The sequence below is a fragment of the Canis lupus genome, chromosome 21 (assembly GCF_003254725.2).
Source record: "Canis lupus dingo isolate Sandy chromosome 21, ASM325472v2, whole genome shotgun sequence".
Taxonomy (NCBI): Eukaryota; Metazoa; Chordata; class Mammalia; order Carnivora; family Canidae; genus Canis; species Canis lupus.
The window spans coordinates 30,016,692-30,032,694 of NC_064263.1; the positions used below are offsets into that span (position 1 = coordinate 30,016,692).

The 16,003-nt window shown below is 46.9% G+C and overlaps 2 protein-coding genes across 19 annotated transcripts in view; one reads left to right on the top strand and one right to left on the bottom strand.

Moving 5' to 3' along the window:
- C21H11orf42 (chromosome 21 C11orf42 homolog) lies at positions 1-15,549 on the top strand. 6 transcript variants are annotated; one of them, XM_025459286.3, is made up of 4 exons: positions 1-161; positions 2,590-2,625; positions 3,924-4,722; positions 5,095-5,427. In XM_025459286.3, exons 1-4 carry the CDS (start codon positions 90-92, stop codon positions 5,334-5,336), a joined length of 1,149 nt encoding a protein of 382 aa, XP_025315071.1. In that variant the 5' UTR covers positions 1-89; the 3' UTR covers positions 5,337-5,427. The 6 variants fall into 6 exon arrangements, with proteins under 6 accessions (XP_025315071.1, XP_025315072.1, XP_025315074.1 ...); XM_025459290.3 differs by lacking the exon at positions 5,095-5,427 and adding an exon at positions 13,232-15,549 and having other exon boundaries at positions 3-161; XM_025459291.3 differs by having other exon boundaries at positions 3-161; positions 5,108-5,220.
- FHIP1B (FHF complex subunit HOOK interacting protein 1B) overlaps positions 5,447-16,003 on the bottom strand; it is a 23,540-nt gene continuing 12,983 nt past the window's right edge. For 7 of the 13 annotated variants that reach the window (XM_025459279.3, XM_025459273.3, XM_025459276.3 and 4 more), the window contains 6 exons: positions 12,965-13,044; positions 12,557-12,762; positions 11,352-12,131; positions 8,710-8,888; positions 8,390-8,552; positions 5,447-5,969 (listed from right to left, as the gene is read on the bottom strand). In XM_025459279.3, coding sequence (XP_025315064.1) covers positions 5,608-5,969; positions 8,390-8,552; positions 8,710-8,888; positions 11,352-12,131; positions 12,557-12,762; positions 12,965-13,044 — 1,770 coding nt within the window. In that variant the 3' untranslated portion in view covers positions 5,447-5,607. Of the gene's footprint in view, positions 5,970-8,389; positions 8,553-8,686; positions 8,889-11,351; positions 12,132-12,556; positions 12,763-12,964; positions 13,045-16,003 lie in introns of those variants that run through there. The other 6 variants (XM_025459280.3, XM_025459281.3, XM_025459283.3 and 3 more) reach the window with 4 other exon arrangements.

Genomic DNA, 16,003 nt, shown 5'->3' on the forward strand with positions numbered 1-16,003 from the left:
AAAGCCTGAGGCCTGGGGCCTCACCTCCTTGGGCAGCTTGGGGTTCCTGCAGCAGCCACTGCCCTGCCTAACCCCTCCCACAACCCACCATGTTAGTTGGTACCCCCCACCTGCTGACACTGGATGAAGCTGATGCCACGTGGGCTCTCATCAAGGATAAAGTAAGAGGGCTAAAAAGAAAGTAACAAAGTGTAACCTAGATGAGTCTGAGCAACTTATGAGTAGGAAGGGGTGGGAAGCCTGGAGACAATAGTAACTAGTATTTACTCAGTGCTTGTTCACATGCCAGACACTGCACTAAGTGCTTTGCACACAGTCCAATTTCGTTATCACAATTGCAAAACTGGAAAAAGTTTCCTTGAAAAGCAATAGGAATCAGTGAGAACAGAAATAAGTGCTAAATCAATGTAGGACTTAGGTCAGGAAGACTTCCTGGAGAGTGACATTCTAGCTAGGCAAGGAGAAATTATTCTCATGGAGAGGGAAAAGGAATTCCTGATTCATAATTGGTGCTTAATAAACACCTGAGTTAACGAGTAGGTGGGCAGGTGAGTGAGTGAGTGAATAGTGTCCTAATTAAAGGTAGAGCACATACAAAAGCCAGGAGAGGAAAAAGAAAACTATGTATTTGTGAACTACAAATAGTCCTCTAGAGTAGAGTTCAAATGAGTAGTAGTGAAAATGAGGCCAAAGAGGTACAGGGGCTGATCACAAAGGGCCCTTTAAACTTTCTAAAGAAACTTCGACCTCTTCACCTTTAACTTCCACAGAATGGAAAATTTGGGTTTTGAGCAAAATATGTGGATTTTCAGGAGCAGGCAGATGTCCCACCAAATCAGGATGGCTCAATTTCTGAATTTGGAGAATTTAGGGATCGGATTCCAGTTATGTAATTTGAAGAATAATGAATTTCAAACACTCATTGAAGGCAGCCAAGCAAGTTTAAAAAAACCATCCTACAGTAGTGCCTATCAGACTCAAAGCAACTTTAATAGCATGTAACTCCAGCAGCTCACCACAAAGGTCAGCCTCCCAGGGAAGTAGAAACAGAAGCCAAGGCCCTCCCAAGTTCAAAGTACCTGGTTTCAGCTGTGTAAAAGGTTGATCTAGACAAGATCAAACATTTCATTAGGATGAACGTTAATGTGATCATCAACTAGTAAAAAGTTACACGATCTCTGACCATCAGAAAAATTCCCTAGTTAAAGGCAAAATTATCAGGAAAGGCAACATAGACATTGAGGATAAATCACTGGTAATATTTTCCAAAATCAAGGCGCAGGACACCTCTGAGTGACCTGGTTTCCTCTCTCCAGAACTGCTGAGAGTTTACTGAACACTTTGTAGAACATACAGCTAACCAGAATGTGGCTCAAGAGTTCCTCATTCAGAATCCAAACCAGCCAAGGTACCTCCAGGAAGACAGTCTTCCACACTCACCTTCCCAGGTTGCCCCTGGGAGATCTCAATTTGCAGGCCTCTATGTCTCACAGAACTCACCCAGAAGTAAAAGTGCAGTGAGAACAGGTAGTGGTCTCAAATGGTGACTCTACCAAGAATAGTCACCCTGGCATAGAAATGAGTGCCTTATTTTCCCTATTTTAGTATAACTACTGGGGGCCTCAAGGGTAAGAAAGAGGGACTAATAATAAATCCCCCACAAAAGGCAGTATCTATACTCTGGGAAAAAGCCTCCAACTAAATCAGGGATTCATCTTTAAACAGACACTTGGACCATAAGAACTAGGATTTTTTTTTTTTTTAAGATTTTATTTATGAGACAGAAAAAGAGAACACAAGCAGGGAGAAGGGGCAGAGGGCAAGGGAGCAGACCCCCAGCTGAGCAGGGAGCCCAATGCAGGGCTCAATCCCAGGACCCTGAGATCATGGCCTGAGCCAAAAACAAAGAAGATGCTTAACCAAATGAGCCACCTAGGTGCCCCAGAACTAGGAATTTTAAATGTCAAGATCCCATTAAAGTATCCCCTTCTGGGGACACTCCTATTTGTCTTATTTGTATAGGATACTAGGGACCAGCTAGGGTAGCATTCTAAAGCTATATAGTGACTACACTTTCTTTGTCAGACCATTCTATACAAAAATGCCAAACCACCAGTGCTCTGCTGTCACCCCTAGTAACCCAAATGGACCTTCTCAGAGCCCTGTCCTTCAGCCTGATGCCCCCACCAGAAAGAATTCCATGTCTCAATGAAGCAAAGGAGAGGAATGATGGGAAATTCTTCCATGCAGATTCAGAAAGAGCACCATTTATTTCCTTGCTAGGTGACAAAAGACATGGACTTCAAGCTATCTCAGCTTGTTTTAAGTGCAACTATATCAGTTAGCTACTCTCCTCTCATGCTATGGGGCAGCACTTCCAAAACAGCTCTATGTAGCAAAATCCAAACTGGCCTTAAGGGATCATTGATGAATTCTACCAGAAGACCATCAAAGTGGCCAATGCCAGCAATAGGGAGACAGACATGTTGGAACTGGGGGCTGAGGAAGAGGAGTAGAACAGAGCATTTTCAGAATAGGTCTCAAACAGAAAAGGGACCCAAACAGGGAATTTTCTGTACTCTCTAACAGAACACAGAGCCAGAGTCTCGGCCAGCAATATCTTTGGTGAGTAGAGAGCAAACCTACGTACAATTACTAGAGGAGATCTTACAAGGTTTCCAAGTTGGTCATGAAGTTAAACTTTCCAGAACTGGATTACCAAACCAAAAGCCAAGATAAGAAGGACAAAACCAACAGGAACTAGAATCCCTAAAAGCATATTGGGACCAGCATTACAGAGATGAGGCCTCAAATCCCTAACACTACTCCTTGCAGCCAGAGCAGATGTTGAAGAGTGGTCATTCCAAACCTCTCCCTGTGTACCCACTGTAGTGAATGACATCACCCATCTAACCAGTCATCTAAGACTATTCCTTCATGATTCCTTTTCCCAGACTCCTTAACTGACCAACTTCTACTAATTCTATACCCTACAGATCGTCCTCCATGATTTTAGTTGAAGGCCTCACCATGTTTTGGTTGCAGTATTATAATACTCTTAACTGATCTTTCTCTCTCCTTATTTTGTCTTGCTATTCAACATTAACTTTTTTTTAAAGATTTTATTTATTCATGAGAGACACAGAGAGAGGCAGAGACATAGGCAGAGGGAGAAGAAGGCTCCATGGCGAGAGCCCGATGTGGGACTCGATCCCGGAACTCCAGGATCACACCCTGAGCCGAAAGCAGATGCTCAACCGCTAAGCCACTGAGGCATCCCTCAACATAATTTTCTAAAGCACCTTTCTGATCCTGCTCCTCTTACCCAGAGCCCTCCAAGTGGTTTTCCATTGACCTCAGTATCATATCCCTATCACTTAGCACACACAAGATCTTCCATAGTCTAGTTCCCGTATTCCTGTCCCTCTTCAGACCCTATGTTTAAGTACTAGGAAATTATGCGTTCCTGAATTGCCCTTCTTAGTTTATAAGTTCAGGTTTTTTAACTGGCTGTATCCTCTCCCTGGATTGACCATCCTACCTAGCTAATTTCCTCAAAGCTCAAGTATTACCACCTAGGAACCTTCTCTGATCCTCTTGTGTCAAAGACAAAAGGTGTTAAATCACTTCTGGTCTCCTCCACACCTTGCTATTATTTTATTTAGCTGACTACTGTTTGTATTTTTGTCTCCTCCATTAGACTAAATCTCATGTTTTTATGTATTCCCAGTATCTGCAGGGTCTGGCACATGGTAGACATTCAAGGGTTTGCTACAGGACAGAACTAGGAAATAAGGAGGAAACCTAACAGTCTGAGCACATTGTGGAGATATAGTTACAGTGAACAGTGGGAGGGTCAATCTAGAGTAGGCTACCAGGTAACTCCTGACTCAGTCCCTGACCTATAAACTGGCCATCTGCAGGTTATCGAGGAGCGCTTTGGGCCCAATGTAGTGGCAGTCCCTTTCCTGTCGGATGCAGCCTGCTATGACCTACTGGGTGTGCTAGTGAAGCAGTCCCGCCCAGCCCACACCCGCCTGGCTTTACCAGGTCGGCAGGGTCGGCGGGCACTACAACCAGTGGGGCCACTACCGAACCTCCTGGAGCAGGCAGGGTCTGAGGGTGCCTTTGCGCACTGCACTCGGGAATACTCACCAAACGGCAGAGCAGAGATAGCCTATGAAGAAATGCGACTGTTGGATGGGCAGCCCTGCCGGATCCGCCTGCACATGGGTGGCCTGCGCAAGAAGGTGGCCTTCCTGCTGCTGCCACCAGGGCAGGTGAGCCTACAGCAAAATCTTCCCTGGCTCCGAAGCACCCACAGCATCTATGTCATCTACCAGGTCTTCTCCTGTTCCTGGCTGCAGCTCGGGCTGTTACCTACAGCCCATGAGCCCCAGCTGCTTCGGTTACAGCGGTCACTGCCTGTTGCCTTCTCCTGCCTCAAGTTTTCACTGCAGCCCAAAGGAGTGCTGGGACCGCAGAAGCCTCTGACCAAAGATCCACTGCCCCATGGTGCCAACTGGGTCAGACCCAACCTCGGCATCATGCCATCTCTGGCCCCTACATCCGCCCCTGCCAATACCCCTGAAGCTGCTGATGTGCCCCCACCTGTCCCAGCCCCACCTACACCACCTCCACAGGAAAGGCCAGGAGGCAGACCCACCAGATTCTCCTACAAGGGTCGAAACCCCTTCCGCAGGAGGCCCCAGATGTTATCAGGTACTAATAGGGGATATGAAGCTGAGAGGGATGAGATCGGGTGGAGGGAAAGAGCATAGGGAATATAGGAATGTGTGCCCCAGGAATGTGTGGGGGCACCCTTAACTCCACACTGGATCCTGGTAAAGGGGATGGAATGAGGGAGCTGGGGGGCAATGAGGTGGAAGCCTGGTCCTGGTGAGGGGGTGGGCACAGCACAGAGGGCCAGGGAGGGACCAGGGAGGCAGAAAGACCAGGGCATGAGTCAAGCTGTGACTATCCCCAACCCTGGCAGAGAACTGGCTCTTCAGCCCCCGCAGCCCCCCACCAGGAGTCCAGGGTGGGGGCCCCGGGGACCCCGACCGGCACTCCATGTCCCTGCCCCTGCTGCAGGGTCTGTCCTCAGAATTCGACAGCGACGAATGAAGCTGAGGCGAGAGATGCAGGGGGCGAGGCCCCCAAGATCTGGCATAGGGATACTGGTCCCCAATAAACATCAGCTGCTGCTCCCCCAAACCATGCTGGGCCCATGCTGCTTCTTCCTTCTGGGGGATGGAGGAGAGTTCCTACTTTCTTCCCTAGGCTCCATGACCCCCTCATCCTTTAAGGGCATAAGAAGCACCTTGAAACCTTAGTACCAATGTCCCCATGAGAGAGAAATTACCCCTGACCTCCCCATTAATATACAACCTTCCTGGGGCTGCAGCCCCAGAAAAAAGGGTGGGAAAGAAGAATGAGCACAGAATAGAGATTTCCCTTTTATACATATTGCAACAAGTTCTCCATAAAACATTCATCGGAAATAAATTAAAAAGTCCTCTTGCCACTGCCTCCAAACATAAAAAGGAGCCTACACCCCGGCCCTGGCCCAGGCCACGCGAGGCTCTGATTGTCCATGGAAGAAAGTTAAGGATTGAGGGGCCCAAAGCCTGAGACAGGAGGGCCAGATCCCTCCTCTGAAGTATCCAACAAGAAAGGCGAGGTGACAGCATGGGCCTGGGAGATGGCAGCCAACTCCTTGAGAAACTCAGGGAAAATGACTGCACAGTAGACCGCATTCTTGACTCGCAGAGCCTCACCTTGGCGCTCAGGGGCCCCACCCCGAGGGGGCAGAACTGGAGTTGAAGCCCCAGGGGAGCCCCCACCTAGGCCAAGTCCTGCGCCGTCTCTCCCAGGCTGAAGAACCAACTGTGCCGCCTGCCGGGCCCTGGTTGGACTGTGTGCATGCCGCAGGAGCAACTCCCCCAAGGATGGCCTCCGGCTCTTCACTGGGAATAAATGGGTATCGGGGATTGTGAAGGTGCTGGGGTCAGGCACACTCTCCCCATCTGAGAGAGATGCCCCCCTCCCTGGGTTCATGGACGTCTCAACTAGGACTCGAAAACCAAAATGCTGCCTGCCGAACCTTCTTCCCTCTATCCAGCCTCCCCACCCAGCCAACCATCCGTCAGTCAACACTTGAGCCACTTATTCCTAACCAAGACCCCTTCCTCACACCCTCTCACCCCAGGGACTCTCTCACTACTCCCTTTCCAATCAATATTCTACCATCACTAAGCTCTTTCTCCTTAGTCCATAACACACCCTTACCTTATGCTCCTGAACTGGAGCCAACCACTTCCACCTTCCCTCTGCCTGCCTATAACACATGACCCATATCCTCTGCTCCTTCCACAACCACAGGGCCATATATGCAGTCACAGTTCAGGGGCTTTACCACTTCTCTCAAACTCCACTAACCCTCCAGAATCTGTTTTCCTATGCCCCCACTTTGCCTACCACCAATCCCTCTCCTCTATCTACCAAAGCACCCTTTCTAATTCACATCAGCTTAGACAACTTTACATGGCCAGACAACTTCATCTCAGCTTAGACTCAAATAAACCATTTAAAATATTGCCCTCTCTCCTATAATTTTCTTCCTAGATTCCTGGATCTGGATCTTTGTCCAATATGTAGGGCCTAGACTCTGAGGATCTAGCCTCTAGAGCATGCTACAGTTCCCATTCTCTATCTCTAACATTGGCTACAGAGATATGCTACACAGATCTATTAAATATGGCATTCAGAAGCCTTCACAACCAGGCTCACATGCCCCCTCCGGCCCCTTCTCCAAACTCTTTATACCTTCCCCTGCCTTTGTACCCACACTATCTGCTTTTCCTGAAATCCTCTAGGCTCTTTTCATGCTTTGGTAGCCCTCTCTACCTTATTTTTACTCTCCTTACTGTTTTCATCCTTGGCCTAATCTCATTATCCCCACCCCTCTGAGAAACCTCTTCTGATCTACCCTCCACTGGCTTCCCATTTCACTGCCTTTATCACACTGTATTGAAATAACTTAAGTATATATAGGTCTTCTATCTCATATAGTAATCTGTAAACTCAAGGGTTCAGACTCTTATTTACCTCCACAGTGAACACAGTACCAGTACTATGGACATAAGACACCTTCACAGTACTGTACCATGGGGGAATCATGCTAAGGAACTTCAGCCGTATAATAACCATTCTGGTACTGTCTTCCCAACCCACATCTCTCAAGATCCTCCATTTTATTGCTGCTCTCTTGCTCTTAGCAGATTATTTTGCCTCCTATTTTAATTAGCAAATAAAGGACTTCAATTTCCTGACCTTCCTCTCTGCACCTCACAACTCCATGGATACATATCATTTCCACCTTTTATCTATCCTTATTTGCCTGGACGGGAGGGGGAATTTTTCCCATCCAAAGTTAATCCTTTCCTCGTGCACTAGATGCCACTACATCTACCACCTTTGGGACCTTGCTTTCTCAGTTATGACACTTCTCTAGTCACTCTCTAGACTGACTGTCAGCTCTTAGAAAGCAGATGTCTCATCTTGTATCTCCCTGAGCTTCCTGTTCCAAAGCCAACGGCCAGCACATACGGCAAGTAGACACTTGCATATTTAACTCTTCCTTCTTCACTATATATCACAACCATTCACCAGATTCTGCCAATACTTCCTTTCCATTTCCTACCTTATCCAATTCTTCCTTTCTGTTTCCACTATTCTAATTCAAGCCTTGCTGGTCACAGCTGCAATACAGCAGAAGCCTCTTGACTCTATTTTCTCCTGTCTCTAATTCACCTAGCACATGAACTTAACATGCTTATCTCTCCAGTCTCACATCTACAAACCTCCAGTGGGTTCTCACTGCCTAAAAGATCACAACTTCTACTCCGCTCAATCTCTAATCTGAGCACCTACTGCTCTGGCCAAATCTTTCCAGCCTTACTACCAACTATTCCACCACCTTCTAAATCCCCTGCTCCAACTAAATAGTTCCTACAGTCCCCTGGACAAAAGAATAAAGCCATCCCATTCTTTTGCCTACCCAAGTCTTAACTATCTCTCAAAGACCATGTCAAATGCCATGTCCTTTCCCGAGCAGTAACAATACCTCAATCTAGAGACTATTCTGTCCCCTTGCCTGTCCTCAACTCCTAAGCAGTTTTTGCTGGTGCTGCTGATTTGGCTCTTGGTGGATGTAACTGTATTTTATCCTCTGACCAGAGCCAAATAAACAAACATCAAGACTCAATTTTCTGCAATTCCTCACTTCATGGCACAGAATTCACTCTTAAGAGCTCAAAACTAACCTTGGCTAATAAGCTATCTAGGGAAGGTAGGGAGAGGGGTAGAGTGGTGGGGTAGGCCTCACCTAGGGGATCAGAGCGGCGGGGGGCAGGTCCTGCTGTAGGGCCCTCGGCCCAATCCAACTTGCCACGGGCAATGAGGTACTTCTTGGCTTTGGACAGCAGTGCTGGGAAGTCTTCCTGGGAGGCCGCAAAGCTCTCAATTTTATTCTTCACAGAACCCAGCACCTATGAAGCACAACTTCATGACACTTCTGTGTGGCTCTAGACTGACAGTCCTTTCTAGTCCCACTGAGCCTGTTCCCAGTCCCCCCAGGGCCACTCCAGCTGCGGGCCTGGCCCACCATGGAGCCTGGACGCACCCATGCATGCATGCATCGCACACCTGCAGCAGGGACTTGACACTGGGCTGGAAGACCATGTTGGTGTTGAGCAGGAAAGAGCGGAGCAGGGGCTGGGGGTGACAGGCCAGCTGGGCCACCAGCCCCGTCAGCAGGAAGTTGACATAGACGGAGTTCTGCAGCATGTTCTCGAGTTTGGCAAAGAGCACAGCCATGAAGGGGCCTGGGGGAGGGTGGGCACAAGGATACAAGGCCTGAACACAATGCACATCACACTCATTCCTCCCAAAACCAAGAGACCGCCCCCAACTAGATGAAAATTTTTTGTATGTCAGTCTCTGGGTATGTTTAAATATCCTGTGATCACCTACTTTGGAGGAGATAAAATGGCAGACACCACATGGACTCATAAGAGTCCAGATGCCAGCTTTACACACACTCAAGATGAAGAGTCAGATCATAGGCTCTGAAGTCAGACAGACCCGGGTTTCAAATTCCAGCTTTATCTTTTACTAGTTAGGTTACTGGATGAATCAAAATTCTCCAAGCATGGTTTCCCACTTGGCAAAATAAAATATACCCACCTCACAAGATTATTAAAAGGATCAAAAAGATATTCTTACAAAGCAGTTAGCCCAAGATCTAGCAAATTCTAAGTACTCAATAATAACTATAAGCTACATAACCTCTCCCAGTTTTTTAAGCTTCACCCAAGAGGCACAAAAGAAAAAAGAATGAGCAAGAAAGTGATTGGAACCAAAAGAAGAATCAGGTTACACACATGACAAAGGATAACACCACATATGGGTCAGAAGAAAGCAAGAATGAACCGTAGCAAAAACAAAGGTGACTACACAGGCCAACTTCAATATAGGAGAGAAATCTCTGGAAGCCCAAAAAGAAATCAGCTGTGTTTAGGAACTGGGAACCAAGAAGGCAGAAGAGAATTCATAGGAAAAAAAGAGTTTAGTTCACAGCCAGAGGAAAATGATTCAGGGGAGACTCTGCCAGGTGAGAAGATAACAGAAGGGATTAGAATGATCTGCCAGGAGAATTGGTCTCAACTGAGCTAGATCAAAAAGCATGAGGACTCTAGAGCCATCAAGGTCTATCTGACCAGGGATCTGTAAGAAAAGGAAATTATACCCAAAAACTGCACTATGAACTAAGGAGAACAATGAAGGGAAAGAGGCAATGAATTCTGAAAAAGATCCTAGAACATTCGCCACTCCAGATACTAGTCTTAGCTCCATACAACTCTAGCTTAACAGGGTCCCAAAGATACCCCATAACTTTGTCCTTCTGTTTCTCTCATTGGGTCACTCTTGCAAGAGAAAATTCAAAAAGCTCAGATAAGTTTACAAAGAAGAAAAGGGACATAAGTTTCAATTAATGCTTGCTTCAAGAATGTGGTAAAACCTACATACCACCTTTCAAGGATATTGGGCAGGAAGGAGCAAAGCCTAAACAAATGGAAAGATATTTTCTAGTCTGTAAGAGGGAGTTGTGATGACTCTAGAGCAGTTGTTTTGGTGCTGTGCAAGCAGGATGGCAGCATATCCCAGGCCCAGTTAGGACTGGACTGGTAACTTGACTACATGATAACTTGACTGCAAACAACCAGAAGATGGGTGGGTACCTTGGTCAACTTATATCTGCCATGCACCCAAGAGATGATAATCCTAGTGAAAAGCTACCACGTGCTGAGTTTTCCCAATGCACCAGTATCAACAGTACATGGTTTACATCTATCAGTGATGCGGATGGACACTAATTCAAGGTATGTCTAATCTAAAGCACTACACTGCTTCTCAGAGGTGTTTTTTGCCCATACAGTAAGAGGAGTAAGGATAAGAACCAGATAAGAGGTGGGATGGTAGAACTGGCTCTCAAACAAAAATCAAAGAGGAGTTAGTTAGCCCAGCCACTCAGGTCAAAACTAGCTCCAGGGTCTCTGGAAAGACCAAAGAACTCAGCTGGGGACCTCAGGACCACACTTTGTCATTTGCCCTCAAAGAGGTATTTCACTCTATCTGCTTCAGTCCTTACTACTAACCATAATTTTTAAGAAAGTCTTACTGGGTAGTCACAGCAACCAACAAGGTACAAGGACAGGGACAGGAAAAACCTGAAATTGAATCCTTCTCTGAGGAGACTGGGAGAAGAAAGGAGGCCAGGGCAGAGTAGAGGAAGAACACCAGAAGAGCTGATCCTGGGCCACAGAAAAGTTGACAAGAGACCCAACACCCAGACAAATATAAAGGTGGGAACAGCAGGGAACAGCATGGCTTACAGGTGCCGCACATACAGGATAGCACGTATGTCCTCCATATATATTATTCAGATATATTGCTGTGATTCACCAGGAAACAGCAAACACAGAACATCCTAATCACAATCCCAGGAAACGGCCAGATTGGGGAAGAGGAGGAACATGCACATAGGACAGACATACAAGGCTCAGACATAAATCAATACTCAAACCAGCACAAGCATGAAGACATACAGACAGACACAGAGACGTAAGTATAACATGAAATGGATCTGGAAGGGACCCAAGCAACATGATGAGGAGCTAGGCAAGTACACAGTAAAGACATGGCCAAGAAGTCTCAAAAATCAGCACAAACATGTCGAGTACATGCAGAGAGTACACAAAGGAGAAGGCCTAGGCTAAGTAGCTTACCAGTGAAGGGTTGGCTTGGCAGCTGGTTGAGAGTCCGCAAAGGGCTGCTGAGGAAGGGGCCAGGGGGCTCAGGGGGACAGGTGAAGCTCTCATAGGCCTCCTCCTCCTCAAGAGGTAGTGGAGGCTCTAGCGGGGGTTCTGAGCCAGCCCCCCCATTGCTCAATGCCACCTCCAGTTCCCGGAGCTCCTGCCCAAAGCCCTCTAGTCCTGCCATGCCCCCAGAGGTGCCCTCCAGCAGCTCCCCAGCTCCCTCCTGAGGCACCCGTCGAACTTTCTTTGCCCCCTCAGGCCATGGTCCTGGCACCCCATTGAGCTGGGGAGGAGGCAGGTGGCTAGGGCCCTCCCCTGCACCCCCAGCAAGCCCCCCACTCCCCAGCTCTTCCTCCTCCCCTTCCCCCACATTGTCCCTGTCCTCCTCAGGCAGTAGGCTGCGTTTCTTAGTCCGGGAGCCAACAGGACTAGGCTCAGGAGGGGGCCGCTCGCCATCATAGGGGGCAGACCAGGTACGGCAGGCTCGGACACACCGGTCCACACCACAGCGCGCCTCACGCAGATACTCCAGGTAATTGTCTTCCAGCTCACCAGGCTCCTCCACAGGGCTGGGCCTTCGGCCAGGGCTGGAGGCTGGGGATGCAGCAAGCCCTGGTGAACGAGGGGCTGGAACTGGGGATTCTGAGCCACCCAGACTCTGCTGTCGCAGGAAGAGGGCCAGACGAGATGGTGTGGAGGGCCGGGGCACTGTCACCACGGAAGAGGAGTCAACACTTGGGCTTCCAGGGCCTACACAGGGAAAAAAACATAAGAGGGATCAAAGAGACAGAGGGCTAGGAGGAAGGACAAGACACCTAGGGAGACTAAGAGACAAAGCAATGAAGCAACAAAGACATGTGACCTATTCAGGTAGCTGATTCTCCACCCTCCAAATTAAGCTTTTCCGTATTCACCACCCCCTCTCACCATCCCCAACACCAAAGAAACAATGAAAAATAGAAACAAAAAAAAAAAGAAAAATAGAAACAATACAAGACTGGAATGAAGAAAAAGAGCAGCTTTGCTCAGAAGCTAATTTTCTTTGGTGGAGTTAAGGATCTACCCTGCAAGACCCCTCATCGACCTCCCCAAAGATAGAATGCCACTCATGGCCCCATCCTTCCCCCTACCCTAGCCCCACCTTCTTGTTAGACTCCCCAGAACCCAAGCCATACCCGTGGTGTCCTCCCTTCTCCCTGCCTCTCTGCTAGGCCCACCTCGTGCCCATGAGGCATGCTCTGGACGGGGTGGGCTAGGGGCACGATGCCGACAACAGCGTGGGATTAGGGAGAGAAACTTGTCTGCTGCTCGTCCATAGAGGTCCACATCACGTACAGCTGGCTTCTGGCTCAGCATCACATGGTTACACGGGACAAGATACCTGGGAAACACAGCAGAAAAAGGACACAGGATAGATGAGGAAGGACCAGGCTTGGCAGAACATTAAGCCAATGGAACTACATGGCTAAGCCAGGCTCCAAGAGGAAAGGCCTCAGTAACCCCAATACAACCCATTGCCCAGCAGTGCACAAGGCCCAGAGGGGTCAGGATCAGCCATCCCTCAGCCCTGTCCCCACAGGTACCTGAGAACCAACTGCAGCAGGACATCCTCACAGCTGAGGTTCAGTAGGGTCCTGAAGAGACTCAGAGAGACCATGCAGAGCTGGGAGGGGGGGGGCGGGGGGGAGGAGGGACGGAGTCACCATAAGAGCTCTCTACCCTCCGAGATATTTACCGAATGGGAACCCCCCCAGCCCCAGGCCCAACCAACCACTCCTAGAGTAACAACGTGCACAAGGCCCAGCACATAATAATCAAGTATTAAATAAATGCTCATATGGTCTTTGTAGGCAAGACATCAACTGTTCGCAGACAGGAATGAACCATGTGTCAGATTCTGTATTTCTACAGACCACACACGTCGGCAGACCCTCTGGCTATATATACCTGTTGGCAGAGCTTCCAACAATACTTAATGGAATGAACACCTATGAAGAGAGACCCTGAGAAATGCGGGGACTGAGTGAGTGGCTGCCAGGAGACAACAGCAATGTAATAAGTGAGGGAATGCCTGTCAGTGGAGACTGCAGCAGCACAGAAGCCAGAGGGAACCTGGAAGAATCCCAGCTGGGAAGTGGGCGGGGCTGTGAACAAGGAGTCTGAGTCACCTTCTCCAACAGTGGTGTATCTCTCAGGAGGTAGAAGAAAAAGAAGCTCAAGCACAGCTGACAGGAAAAGGAAAAAATAGGTGGGTCCAGAATAGAGGAAACCATTTGTTTTAGAAAATAAGAAGGGTAGTTCTTCGGTGGCTAGGCTAAGAGAAGAGAAGAGAACAGACACCTGTAAGCACTCCCTGACTCCTCTGAATCCCCACAGCACTTTCCCTCTACTTCCCATATGGCACCTGGAGCTCCCTGAAGACAATTATCGGGTCTTGGGCCAGGGCACAACTGCACAGTCTAGGCACTCATCATTTACTACATAACTGTGGAAGGATTAAAAGCCAAATGCAGTGGGAAAGAGATGAGACAGCAGTTTACACTTTGGACAACACAGATGTTCAGATTTACCCTAAATGACCATTTTAACTAGCAAGGAAAACATTCCCACTCACTGAAAGGTTGTTTGGTAGGTATAAAAATAGCCCCCCAAAGATGTCAGGCCCTAAACTCCAGAACCTGTAAGTATTTTACCTTACAGGACAAAAAAGTATGGTTATGGTTACGGAATTTGAGATGTGGACAGTAGCATGGATTACCCAGATGGACCCGTCTAATCACATGAGTCCTTAAAAGCAGAGAGCTTTTTCTAGCTGGGTCAGAAAAAGGAAAAGAAATCTGAAGCATGAGAGAGACTTGATCCACCATTGATGGCTCTAAGGATAGAAGGGGACCATGAACCAAGGAATTTGGTTGGCCTCAGAATCTGGGAATGGTCCTCTGCTGACAGCTGGCAAGAAAACGGGAATCTCAGTCCTATACCTAGAAGGAAACAAATTATACCAACAACCCTACTGAGTAGGTAAATGGATCCAGTCTTAGAGCCTCCAGAAAGGAACACCGCCCCACCAAACATTTTGACTTTAGCCTGACGAAATCCATATCATATACATATATATGATTACAGAGCTGCAAGATAATAAATTTGTGTTGTTTTAAGCCTCTATATTTATGGTAATTTGTTATGACAGCAATAGGAAATTAAAACAGATAGGTGCACAGACAGATGAGCTAGCATGATTGATGTTAAGCCACAGAAGACAAACTTAAAGAAGTTCAAAGTCGGGGCAACAGGATCAAGCCTAAAAAGGCCAAACAGTGGAAAGGAAAGCAACTACATCCTGAAATCAGAAGTGTTCCGGTTCCTCGAAGAAGCAGGAACCAAGAAGAAATACCCCAAGAACTTGAAGGCTCCTGAGACCAGAGGACCAAGACTAATAGAAACAAATGCCAAAAACGAAAGACAATGGGAGAGAACCAAAGAAGTGAGGATAAGATTAAGACAAAAGCAAGATGGATAGGTAGAGCCTGGCATAGGGAAAAGAAAAATCAACCTTAAGAAGGAAATCAATAGTCCCAAAACACAAAGAGGACATTCCATCAGGCCAAACAGATATAAGACCATAGTCTAACTTTAGCATAATGAGAAATAAAACTTTTTTGGTATCTTTATAAAATTAAAGCTTTGACACCAATTCCCTGTTGATTTTTGCCAATAATAATTTCTCCATACATGTATCATAATTACTTTTTGGAATAATGTAAAGACGTGTATGCCCTGTATATTATAATTCAAGAGATCTCAGGCAGAGTCTAGAAAATACTGTTGTTGCCATTTTTAAATTCTGAGTTGTGCACCTGGTTCAGAAACACTGGTCTCATCAGTCAGAGTGGAATATCTCATCTGTAACCTCAGTTATTCAGAAATCTCACCTATACAAAATATAGCTCTCCTGAAACCTCACCTACCACAAGGCTGACTACCAGGTATCTCAATTATCTTGAAGGGTTTTTCCATAACCTTTAGTAATCCAAGGACTTCTATTTTAAACATCAGGACCTAGGGAACTTCAATTATTTGTAAAAAGAAGAATAAGATACAAAAATAAGAAACAAAAATGGTTCCAGAGCCAACCAAATGCCGTAAAATCCATAATTAAATGAATGCTTTATTCCCGTAGAAAGACTCTGGGTCTTTATTACTTGGAATCTACTTACTCCTATTTCATATATATTTCTGCTGGTTAAAATCCAAACTTTTTACCATAGTCTACAAGGCCATGCCTGATCTGAATCTTACCTACCTTTCTACTTTCATATTATTCCCTTCTTTCCCTTGCTCACTACATCTCCAGTCATACTGGTCTTGCATTTCCTCAAATACATTCAGCTCATCCCCATCTAATGTCCTTTGCATGTTGCTCCCTCTGCCCAGACTCTTATATTACTTGTTCTTCAATAGGCAAACTCTCTCATGACCTTGAGGTCTTAGCTCAGAGAGGTTTCTGACCACCTTATTATTTTCTAAGCACCCTATTTAGTTTTTTCATAACAATGACCACAATTTTCAATTATTTTATTAATGGGCTTATGTATCTATAAAGGAAGCTCCATGAAGTCAGC